Source organism: Taudactylus pleione, unplaced genomic scaffold (assembly GCF_031769625.1).
Source record: "Taudactylus pleione unplaced genomic scaffold, aTauple2 ptg000585l, whole genome shotgun sequence".
NCBI classification, from domain to species: Eukaryota; Metazoa; Chordata; class Amphibia; order Anura; family Myobatrachidae; genus Taudactylus; species Taudactylus pleione.
Genome location: NW_028284987.1, coordinates 3,432,545 through 3,445,911, shown reverse-complemented (window position 1 = coordinate 3,445,911; position 13,367 = coordinate 3,432,545). Strand labels below are relative to the sequence as shown.

The 13,367-nt window shown below is 41.1% G+C and overlaps 1 protein-coding gene across 1 annotated transcript in view; it reads right to left on the bottom strand.

Moving 5' to 3' along the window:
- Window positions 1-11,424, bottom strand: part of TRPV1 (transient receptor potential cation channel subfamily V member 1) — a 76,881-nt gene extending 65,457 nt beyond the window's left edge. Inside the window, exons 1-2 of the mRNA XM_088453675.1 lie at window positions 11,292-11,424; window positions 646-972 (exon numbers count right to left, since the gene is read on the bottom strand). Coding sequence (XP_088309801.1) covers window positions 646-968 — 323 coding nt within the window. The 5' untranslated portion in view covers window positions 969-972; window positions 11,292-11,424. The remainder of the gene's footprint in view (window positions 1-645; window positions 973-11,291) is intronic.
- Between the last annotated feature and the right edge of the window lie 1,943 nt (window positions 11,425-13,367).

The following is a 13,367-nucleotide window of genomic DNA, read 5'->3' as shown; positions in this document are numbered from 1 at the left end:
TACTTTTCGGGTATTATTATTCGGGACACATCAGGTCCCGAAAAAAAATCCCCAATAAGAACAGAGGTCGGGCCGAATTTCAGGGCTACTTGCATAGCTCCCGGGAGATCCATTAGCAGCAGTAATTTACGACTGCTAATTGAATACCGGCCTCTGTTTAATTAAGAATTATGTTACTTATGGAAATTTTTTATAGTTTTATTTTAAACAATGGTATTTTTGAAGATGGTAACAAAGAACCTGATCCAGAGGTGGATGTAATGAGAACCTCAACTGCGTCTTTATGCTAATGTCCCATGGTTGCTCAGAATGCCCGTCAGAACATGGCCACCGGTGCCAGTGCACCTGTGAACAAATATGTGAACATGACACACCCATGTCTATCTATACAACCCCTCTTATCACCTAGGAATGCCCACTTAAATTGTCTCTGCATCCAAATTTGTTCTGCTTGCCCCGGCGGTAACCATCAGGATGTTTGCACATTGCACAGACGGAAAATATCGGCCGATTGTGACTTTAGTTGACACTGTGTCCATCTTTGAATCAGGTCCAAACTAGCAAGCGAAAAGTTTCAAACAAATGTCTGGACAGCCATACAATGAATGGTAGATATTTGATGTATCTTAAATGATCTATACATACCTGGTCAACTGGTTGCATTGTTTCCCTTTTTCAAGATGTACATGAAATTTTATAGTTGGAGACATAACCTTGCTTTCTATCTGATACACTGAATCCATAGGAGCCATTTCCCGCTCTGTGTCTGCTTTGCCAAATCGGCGACCTTTAGCTTTAGGTGAGCTAAAAATAGCATATTTGGTATGTTTTAACTTAAAGTGTTGACTAGCTTCATGAGAATGTAGATTGTTGTCGTCACTATGAGACTCATCAGCAGAAGCGTTTGTGTCCTCTGTAAGGTCTGTTTCTTCAAGGTCGGATGAACTTCCCATCTTTTTCATTTTCATTAACCTGTAGCAATAAATAAGTCATAGAGAATTGTGCACATATTTTTGTAAAACTGTCACTACAACAAAACACTTTCAGAATTAACCTCTAGTAAGTGTAGAAACATCCCAAATATTATTCTGGGCCTGTAACCAATAATAAATCCAAAATCAAGCAGACCAGTAGCAACCTTGCTATAGAGGTAATGGTCAGTGTCAGACTGAGGCATAAAGGGCTGGGGGAATGCTGTGATAGGGGCCCATGTTTAATGGGTGTGGTCATCAACCAGGGGGGGGGAGTGGCCAGCCACCACAGTTGCTTGATTAACCATTAGGCAAATCTTGGTGTAGCTTCTATAGAAGCAAACCAAGAAACAATGTTAATCAGCTCAACAACTGACTCTATAATAGAGTAACAATTCAGTACACAGTCTGGAACATGACATCTAGAGGAGGGGATGCCCCCCCAGGCAGGAGGTCCACTGGGGATTTTCCCTGTACCCCTGTGAGCTAGTCCAACTATAATAACTATGAGTCGCATTTTCCATATCGAATGTAATTAAATATGACCATACTCACAGCCATCATTTATCACTTTATTAATTCAATAGGAATCTTTTGTCCTACTGTAGTCAAACTGGCCACTATGAAATACAAATAGGCATGCGCAGTGGTAATGGATGAGGTACTATCACCTGGAAGGGTCAATACAAAAACAGCCAATCAGGAGCATGCAGATCGTGCAGCTAGTGTCATCATTATCTTCACGTATCTTTACACCAAGTCTCTGGTACATACAAAAGATATGCCTATTAAGAACTGCACCTGGGGATGCAAGCCAAATATATACTGTTCATAAATTTGTCTACCCTCCAACATGACCTGTTCCCTTAGGTACAAAACACTCTGCTCCTGGACTTCCCATCTAATGTATGATTGCAGACACCTGGGTTGAATTAGGTAATTGATGAGACAGGTATTTCAGCACAGGTGTCTGCAATCGTAAATCAAGAGGGAAGTCCAGGAGCAGAGCATTTTGTACCTAATGGAATGGGTCATGTGGAGGGTCTGAATTTGTATTACGGATGAGCACAGTATGGAAACCCAAATATTTACACCACAAAAATGGACTAACATACAACTGTCAATGAGACCCTTAGCTGCTTGCAAAGAAATGTGATTATGGTGCACTAACAAATGAACTTATCAGGGAGAGGATTGTGTGCGGGATTCACAACTCTGTAACAATTTTGCTGCTTCAAAGAAATGTTAGAGGTCTTCCATACACATATGCATGCTGTATGAACAGTCTAATAAACTACAGATACTACAATGCTGTGTGTACTGTGGAGGTTGGCATTCCTATGAGCGTTACAAATGCCCAACATTCAACAAATACTGCAACGCTTTTGGGAAATTAAATCATTTTGCAAAATGCTGCAGGTCCACATCCAGGAATAAATACAGACAGTTCAATGCACTGCAGACAGACAGTCCGCTACATAAGGTAAACTTCACTGAGTGAACATCAGACATCACACCAGCCACCTAGTTTCATAGCAAAAGTGTTGTTCTCATGAATGAAAAGGGTTAAATCTTTACCATCGTCACTGATGGAGAGACCTAAAACGCTACTCAAATTGACACTGGTGTCAAGTGTAATGTCAAATCCAAAGATTCTGATTGGCCGTATGCACATGGTAAACCTTATTGCTTACAGTGGTCAGATGATCAAGACTATGGTCACGGCCACCATTAACACCACATGTGCTTTGTTACAATTCCAAATAGTTGACTGTGATGTCAAGCATCTCCTAGGTCTCCCAGATAGCGTGAGACTGGGCCTTATCACACTGGGTGCTGACGTGCATGTAATTCAGCAGCATGTTCCATAATTAAGGGATTATGATGACATGCCCATTGCTAAAATATTCACAACTCTGGATGCCAAGTGTGAATTTTGGCAAATAACTTTAGACAAAGACTCCTCAGTCCCCACCGCCTTCTTGACTCCAATTGGGAGATATGCATTCTTGAGAATGTCCTACGGCACCTGTACTGGCAGTGAGGTTTTCAAATGCTTCACGGAACATTTTTTTGAAGGCTAGCTGTGTAAAATTATCATGGATGATATACTGGTATGGGGTTCTACGATGGAGGAGTATGAGAGCCAGCCCTAGGCATAGGCAACCTAGGTAAGTGCCTAGGGGTATTACAATCCTAGGGCCGGCGGATGTTTGGGACACCTGGATGGGCAGACGGCTGCTCTGGCTACCACGGTCGGAGAACCGGGCAGGTTAGCATGCAGTCCAGAGTGAGGAGGAAGCTGGAAGGGGCAGACTCTGGCTACCGCGGTCGGAGCTCAGCTCCCACCGGGCAGTTAAACATGCAGCAGGCAGGAGGCAGTATAGGGTCCAGGGGGGAAGAACAATTAAGTGGTCAGCTGCCGGCATCATTACTAGAGCAGTACTAATAATGAGTCAGACTGACCCATTATTACTATGCCGTAATGATAATAAATTAAGAGGATGGAGGTGGTCTGGCAGGAGAAGAGGAGGGGGGCACCTCGCTCCTCCTCTCACTCCGGCTCCTTCCCCGCTGGCTGCCAATCAATTGACTCCTGTCAGAGGAGTCACAAAGTTCCCACTATGCACCGCCCAATAAGTGATGTGGATGTTGCCGTCCCTTCTCCCCGTGACTGGAACAATATGAGGCTCAACTGTTTCTTTCCCACTCAGAGATACCTCCCAGATAGAACACTACAGGAGCAGATGCGTCTTACACCGACCACCATTGTGTATTGTCTAGCATCTAGTGATTAAAAAATATAATGGAGGAGTTTGGTGGATTGTCAGCATAGGCAAATGCACAGGGGTCTCTGGTTGCCTGGAAAGAAACCTTCCCCAGCCCGCACCATGACCACAATAGAAATAGTAATATAATAGAAGTTTACTAGCGCTGCATGTTCTTTTCAGTATCACAAATGAAATAAATATCACCACCTGTGGATATTTTAACATGTTTCAGCCAGTAATAACTACACCTGTACACCAACTAGGAGATCTGGAAAGCATGCACTGTTAGGGGTGCACTGTTATAGACCATCAATAGGGTCAATTATTAATACTGTATAATAATACACTATTCAGTGCATAAGGAGACCAATATGTACATATATGTTCAGGGCAGTGTTAGGTTCTTCTGCTGATCCCCAAGACTTTAGGACTTGCTTCAATGCTCTGGAATGGTGGCCACATCTGAAATAAAAACATTCAGCTCAGGCAAGATGGCCCTACTGCCGTATCTAATTGCTTACTGTAATCACTGGTCCTGTATATGCTGGAATTATGATACACAATACACTTTGTATGATGCATATTAAAGCTGGGCAAGTGCTAATTATGCCTTCTTCATGGATTTGGAAACCCCCCTCTAGAAATCCTGAGTTTGCCACTGGTCAGGAGGGCAGTGACTGTGGAAAAAAAAATTCAATAAATATACAGAAAGTGGGTGGCCAATAATTCAATAAATACACATAGAGGCAGTGGGTCATTGATGGGCTAAACTTGGCTGGTGCTCACAGATGTGCTCTTGGTGCTCCTCAACCTCAGGAACAGTCCAAGGGATGGACTTCCCTCTCCAGCTCAGTATCCCTTCTCCAGATGCATGCAAATGGTGACACCCATCTCCAAGTGCCAACAGCAGCCAAGCGTACAACACAACATTCAGGATGCTTTGGCACGCTCCAGGTGGAAGAGTGAAATGAGCCATGACAGGTCAGCACATGGTTTAAATCTTCTGCATCCAGGTCAGGCTGTCCATATCCAGACACTTGTGGGATTTGACCAGTTGTTGTGTCTGTTGGCAAAGGTTTACACACCAGTTGAGCTGGCCAATTAAAATCCAAAATTCCAGGACTTTGGCCCTCATTCAGAGCATTACGCTCTGAGCAGAGCGCACGCTCTGAATGAGGGCCGCCCTCCATGAAAATGGAGCGTCCTCCTGGACGCTCGTATAGCTGTGGGTCACCACCCACAGCCTATAGGCTCTCAAAGCCACATCCCCAGCTATCAGCTGTACCTCGGCCCACAAGGTCGCACCTCAGTCTATTACTGTCTCGGCTCTCAAAGCTGCAAAACGGCTGCCTAGATGTACCTTGACCCACTAGGCCGCATCTCAGCCTGTTACCATCTCGGCTCTCAAAGCTGCATCCCGATGGTAATATACTGAGGTAATATACTGAGGTGCAGCCCTGTAGGCCGAGGTGCAGCTGATAGCTGGGATGTGGCTTTGAGAGCCTAGATGGTAACAGGCTGAGATGGTATAGCTGACAACAATGAGAGGTGAGGCCACAGGCACAGCACAACCAAGAACACCGCAGGCAGCACAAATATGGACACTGTAGAAGACGGAGTGAGAGTGTGGGATTAAAGTTCTAGAAATTAGCAGAACGGGCACAGATGAGCAGGACCATGACTGGCAGGAAACCGGCGACGAACCAATAGGCTTAAGAAAGGTGCTGAACCAATGGATGCGAGGCAGGTGAATAATGGAATCTATGGGTGAGAAAGAGACATCATCCAGGATCCATAGACGGTGTTCTAATCCCCTAGCAACTGGAGATGCCACCCCAGTACAGCATGTACGTTGTCCAGGCAGGATTCCGGGAGAGTGACTGGCGACCAGGAGGAGAGACACCTGGAGCATGAGTAACAAGGTGCGCTGGCAACTTGTAAGTGCTCCCTTTAGTTTTTTCTCCTCATCTTTTTCCCCATCTTACTCCATCTCTCTGGTGGGACAAGGGAGGCTGCCTGCACATAATGGACCTCATTCAGAGTCGGTCGAAGCGGCCGCACGGTCGTACGCCACCAATGTTCGCTATACTGCGCATGCGTAAAGTTCGCAATGCGCGTGCGCAAACTAGCCGCTACGATCAGAAATTTCTCTCTCCTTGAACACAGCAAGGTCGGTAGTTTGAGTGACAGATTCAGGCGTTTGTGGGTGGTAACAGGGGAAGGCGCTTGAAAACGGGGGAGTGGAGATCCGAACGCAGGCGTGCCTAATTATGCGAACAGCGTTTTATGGGAGTGCATACGGTTTATGGGAGTGCATAATTAACAAAGTAGCGTCATGGCACATGTGACATGGGAGGTTTTTACACTGACATGATCGTAGAGCTTAAGAAAGGGTATGGTCAACCTTAAGCTCTACGACCAGTTCCGATGGTTCCCGATGGTCTCGATTAATCCTTATATGCCCGGAGATGACGTGCAATGCGTACGAGAAGGGGGCGTATTTTTTTGAATTCCGACCGCTTCCTCCCCTTGGTCGGCCAGCTACCGATCCGAACTTAGGGACGCAACTTGCGAGGGAATCATTTGCATATCCGGCCCCTTTTCCCGTACGACCGTGGTCTCTCATTTGTTCCAACTAATACATTTAACAGTTTTGTTTGGAAAGTGGACTCATGGAAGTTCAACAGAAATCTGAAACTTAAAGAACTTTATGGGGCTAGACCAAATGACTCTCCCAATAGGGATATTGGACCAGTAAAAAGTAAGTCCTCATTTGAGCCACAATATGCCAATCTATCTATCCGATGTTTTTCCAGAATGGTGGACCATGAAGTTACCTCTATGCTGGATCCTATGGAGACTGTGATACCTAATTTATATAAGAGCCAGCACTTAGCAATAAAATCTCTCAGCGAGGATAAGTCTATTGTCATCCGCCCCGATGATAAGGGCGGGGCAATTGTCTTACAGGACACTTTGGCATATTGCTCAGAGATCTATAAACAACTTGGAGACACACAGGTTTATAAACAGCTCCCCCAGGACCCCACTCCGATCTGTAAAAAGGAACTAGATGATGTTCTTAAGGCTGCTGTGCATGATGGCTATATTACTGAAAAGACACGGAAGGCACTAACACAAGATTTTCCAACTGTTCCTTTATTGTATACACTCCCCAAGGTTCATAAAAGCTTGCCTCCCCCCGGGTAGACCGATAATTTCAGCTCGTGAGTCATTATTTAATCCAATTTCAAAATATTTGGACTATTATCTACAGCCACTTATACAGATGGAAGCTAGATTTCTGAAAGATTCCACCTCTCTAATTCTGATGTTACAACAACTAGAACATTTACCATCCTCTTTATTATTATGTTCCATTGATGTAGCCAATTTGTACATGAACATTCCACATCAGGAAGGTCTGTCCACTATGCGGGAATTCCTTTTGTCAAATGAACACTATACAGGACCTAATATCCATCTTTTTTGTGAACTCTTGAGTCTAACCTTAATTAGAAACTACTTCTATTTTGACGGGAAGTTCTACCTACAACTACAGGGGTGCAGTATGGGTTCAAACGTATCTCCTTCTTTAGCGAACATTTTTATGTTCAAACTTGACAAAGAATTATTTTTGGAGAATCCAGATTTTAAGGGACATACTAAATGTTTTGTCTGATATATAGATGATATTTTTGTCATCTGGACGGGCACTGTGGTTGAGTTCAACATGGCAATGGAATCTATTAATAGACTACATAACACTATCAAATTTACGTTTGAGTGTAATCCTAAGAAAATACAATTTTTAGATGTCGAGATTAGCTGGAATGGAGAATCATTGGAAACCACCTTATATACTAAACCAACTGACGAAAACACATTGTTACATGCCACCAGCCATCACCCAGTGGCCCTAAAGACAGGTCTACCGTTTTCCCAATTTTTAAGAATACGGAGAATAGCCAGCAATGATGTAGAAGCTGACAGACAAATGGACCTAATGCTGAATAAATTTCATCAGAGAGGATATTTGTTAAAAGACCTACGCAAGGCCAAGGATAAAGCAATGGCTATCTCAAGAGATGACTCTCTCCGTACCTCTTGAAAGTCCGAGGGGATTAACCGAAAAAGCATGATCTTTGTCAACACCTTTTCTACAGCAAGTCATAAAACCAACCAGGTAATTAAAAATTATTGGCCACTTGTCACCTCCGATCCAAATTTAAAATGTTTAAAGGATACCAAAGTTATGCAAGGATATCGTAGAGGCCCCAACCTAAAAGATCGATTGGTAAAAAATGATGTAACAGGTTTTCAGTCTTCAGCCGTAGAACGTAATTTCTTAACTAAAAAACCGGGCTGCTACAGGTGTTTAGGCTGTACCACCTGTAGATATATAGAGTGTGGAAGTTATATCACACATCTATATTCTGGTTGAAGAATTGCAATTAAATATATTCTAGGCTGTACCAGTACATTTGTCATCTATGCCATTAGATGTCCTTGCGGACTTATATATATTGGCAAAACTATCTGTCAGTTTCGCGAGAGGATGGCCCAACACCGCTCGTCCATTAGATTGGCCTTGAGTGGTAGAGAGTCTGATCAACCAGTAGCTCGCCACTTCAGTGAGATGAAGCATTCATTGGCAACATTAAGTTACAAAGTTGTGGATCAAGTACCGCCCTCTATAACAGGGAGTGGTAGGGAGAAAACTCTCTTGAGATTGGAGGCTAAATGGATACACCGAATGAATTGTATAGCTCCATTTGGTTTAAATGAGGATTGGTCTCTTTCCTGCTTTCTCTAAATATGTGTTCTCGTAACATTTTTCTAAAGATGTATTTGTATGCAACCACTTATGTTTAATTGGTATTGTGTCATTTCATTGATGTTTGAATGTTCCTAAAGTTGGGTTTAAGAATTGGTCCAATATTGGAACTTTTGTTAGTATGTATTTAGTTTCCTTAATGATAAGTATTGCATCCTACTTTAACTTTGTGATAATGGCTGATCTACAAATCTGTTAAAAGACATTTTTTTTCAGTCTTTTTTGATATCAGATTGCTATATAGCTATGATGTTTATTATAATTGGGCTACATGCTGTCCATAAATGTGGACATTTTCAGAAATCTTGTTTTTAATCTTGGTGTGGGTTTATGTCACTATGGTAACCCAGTTGCTGCCCATGTGGGAGGAGTGTTTCGAAACGTTTGCTCTCCGATGACGTCATCCCCTGATGCCGGCTTTGCGGTTTCTATGGTTACTGCTATGCGACGCAGGATGGACACGCGGCTTGTATAGTAACACGTGTGGATGACGATGACCTCCCCCGGCAGCTGCAACAGATGATCAATCACTTGGGTGTATTAAGGTACCTATTTAAATGTGTTTGTCTTGTATGTGTTGTATCCCTGAGGAAAATCTCCAACAAAGGAGATTGAAACGTTGGAGTAAATCGGACAGTTTCAGTACGTTTTTTTGGAGTCCTGTGAGTGCCACCTACTCTATTTTTGGTCTGTATTATCGGGGAGCTGTCAGCACCCGGGGAGGGCACCAAGGTAAGTACATATATTATATGTGGTATACAAGTGAGTGCCGGCCTTTGGAGATATGTATATGTATTATATATATATATATATATATATAATAGATAAAAATGGAAAATTGTATTGCGCATGCCCATAAAAACAGAGCGCATGCCTATGTTCTTATACAGATTTTGTACTTATGTCTCCGTACATTGGGAGGTTTGGTGGAGGGAACGGGCATGCATGTATGACACTTAGCGCCCCCTTCCTCAATGTTCTTATGCCTGCAGTGCATCTTAAGATGGTCACTGCAATTCCGTACTGTCATTGAGAGCGATGTGCGGCATTAGGTGCAGAGGCATACTCCAGCTTATCTATCCACGCAGCTGAAGGTAAGAAGTGGCAGAGGATGGAGCTGGAGAGATGTGTGTGCTAGTGTGCATAGAGTTGGTGGGGGTGATGGATGCCATGGAACATGGCTACACCACTGCACACACACACAGTTACACTCACACTAGGTTCAAGTTTTTACAGCAGTCACTATCAATATATATTTGGAGTGTGGGAGGAAACCAGAGAACCCAAAAGAAACCTATACATATAATGGAAACATACAAACTCCACACATATAGGACCTTGGTTCAAATCAATCCCAAAATATTTACATATTGAAAGTTTTTAGGTGGCGCCACCGAGCTGTTATTTAAACCAGTTCTGAATTATAGTGTACTTGCAAAATAAATGGGCTCGTTTTCAGGGAGCACGCTATAAATCAGTGACCCAAGCCCTTTCGATACCCCGCCCTAAGCCCTATCTATACTAGTTAGCATGTCACACAGATAATGACATTATGATCTGTTGCAGAAACTCTTTGGCAGATACATCATAGGTGCATGTACACTCCAATCAGACCTGAAGACTAATTTGAGGTGTCCAACTGACACTATTCCACCTGAAAATTCTTCTTGTTACTATCAATATAGAAATAAACTAAATTCTTAAGAAGCCACATTAAATTATACCGTGCATTAATATGCATAATTTATAATGCAAGATTTATCATGTAAATGTATGCAAATTCAGCACTTTGATCATTATCGTATTTTCTTTGCATTAAACAAACATTTTTCCACACAAATCCTTGTGATCGCAAAAAATTGATTTTGTTCATCTTCCAGGTAACATAATGTAATCTGTCAAGAGCACTCTAAAAGCATTACTGGGTATCAGGAAAACTGCACAGCTACGTTATTACAAAATCATAAAAATAGCATTCATACTTATAACACACAATTGAGGCACTCATATATTATGCCTCAGTGTGTATATTAGGTTAACCTTAATAAGAAAGAAGCACTTAGAGATTTGTTTGTATGCTACTTATAACCCTGCTTATGTATTATTTATTGCATACTAATGAGTTTAGCATACGAACACTGAACTGATATATAAATAGCTACAAAAGAGAATCCAAACAGTATACATGATTTTTTTCTACCAAATATCCAATTTGCATATACGTACCTACTTATCGTGAGATGCTAAAGAGGCACAATCTTTAACCAAAGGACCAAAATATTGACAACTGTAATATTTGCCATGCCATATATAACATATATTTAAAATCATAAAAACACAGCATATTTTTACATTGACATCATAAACAAGTAATATTTCATGTTTTCTGTTATTCTTAAGTGCAACCTCCAACGTGTTATGTTCTATTACAAGTCAGCTACTCTTCCATCATATACTGTATGTATTTCAAACTAAGTGCTACCCAAAATGTTTTTCTAATGCATGTGATATTTGTGTCACAGAATATTATTTTACAAGTATCCTATTGTAGTTTATACAGAAAAACAAGATATTTTAGATAAGTTAATATATGTAAAAATGCCATCTTGTACTGTAGAAGAAAATCAATTACAATGATGACTGTAAGGCTGATATACTGCAGGTTATGCTAATTCACACACAATTGAATGAAATAAAATAATGTTACTGTACCTTGGAATTATTCTCTATTTCTTGCAGTTTTCTTTAGCAGCTTAATCTAGTGTTGGATTTGTGTAGTGTTAATTTATGTCTGCACAGATTGAGTGAAGTCTTCATCAGGACCCAAGTCCAATTCCCAGCAGTGCTGTTTCTAGATGTTGTGTAATGACTGCTATCACACTGGCAATGGACAAGGCAGATATACTGCTGCTCCCAATCTTAGCTCTCACCCAGCAGATAGGTTCCGCACACTAGTAATGTGATGACTGAGAAATAGTCTGCAGAGGATGTGATTCCCAGCAGTTATCAAAGCTTTTACCGGGAGCCCTGCATATGTGCACTTTATGTTCAGTAACATACTGTATGCCTCACCCTAGGCTCTGCGGCCAGTGTTGACTTAGATGACAAAAAACAAAGAGGGGTACTGTGAAACACATGGGAACTGATATACTGAGTTCACGCTAATTAAGAAAACATCTCAATTCATATTTAAAACCACACTAAAGGAAAGCTAATGTGATACTTATAGATAGCCTAAAGCTAAGTAAAAAGAAAATATTAAAGCTTATTTACTTCCGAAAATAAAATCCACATTTTATTGTAAATTACGCAATATAATCCTTTTGGTATTTTTCAATTTATGGAGACATTTAATAATAATTCCTTTTTATCACTTCATGGACAACAATAGCAAATGGCACTTGCAGGTTATACAAAAGATACAGAGAGGATGTTTTAACTAAAACATACTGTTAAATCTCACTATTTGAAATCAGTTAAAGCTGAATCATGTTTATCGGTTCACAACATTTGGAACGATACAGTACTTGCTGTACAGGTTGTATGAATGAAACTGTGAAATGTCATCATGTATTTGTTAATACACTAGTAAAGATATACATATGCCAGTTCACATCTGTCTGCCCGCTGCTCCACCCCATCCCGCCCCCACTGTGCCCTTCCCACCCCCTCTCTATCTGCTGCTCCACCCTGTCCCGCCCCATCTCTGACCACTGTTGTCCCTCTCCACCAATCCCCTCGATCTCTCCCCCTCCCACCCATGACTGTATACTTACTTATCTGTTCCCAGCGTGTCTCAGGTTGAGTCTCCTATATCCAAATATTCCTAAATACGGAATATTCCGAAATACGGAACTTTTTTTAGCATAACTGAGATAATGAAACCTTTGATTTTTGATGGTTCAATGTACACAAACTTTGTCTAAGGCACAAATTATTAAAAATATTGTATAAAATGACCTTCAGGCTGTGTGTATAAGGTGTATATGAAACATAAATGTATTTCATGTATGTACACAAACTTTGCTTGAGCCACAAAATTATTGAAAATGTTGTATAAAATGACCTGCAGGCTGTGTGTATAAGGTGTATATAACACATAAAATCATTCTGTGGTTAGATTTGGGTCCTATTCCCAAGATATTTCATTATGGTATGCAATTATTCCAAAATACGGAATATTCAGTTATCCAAAATACCCCTGGTCCCAAGCATTTTGGATATAGGAGACTCAACCTGTATCTATGTGCTTAATTCTAAAGGTGCATACACACACAACGATTTAGTTAATGAACGATTTTAGTAAACGATTTTCTACCTTGAAAAAATTAACCAAAATCGTTTACGAAAGTTGTTCATTTACTATGTTCATTTAAATGTAATGAACGATTTTTATGAACTACAAATGATTTTTGCATATTAACTTAATGAAAATCGTTGAGTTGACAAGTCTGACTGAACTACAAACTACAAACGTGAACGCGCATGAACAATAATCGTTCATCGTTTGACTCAGAAAGTGAACGATTTTTTTCAAACGATTATCGTTAAACGATATCGATTAACGATAATCGTTCAAAAAATTGTTGTGTGTGTATGCACCTTAACAGTAAACATGTATGAGGACCTTGGTCCTAATTAGCAGCAACCAGGAACAACATGTGTCTCAATGAACACCTGAAGTTTCTGCAGTTTAGTAGGCAAGATTTGTTTAAAGCTAACAGCTAGCAATATTTCTTTTTGCAACTGATAATTATCCCTAAAGCAAAATAGCAGGATGGCTTTTGT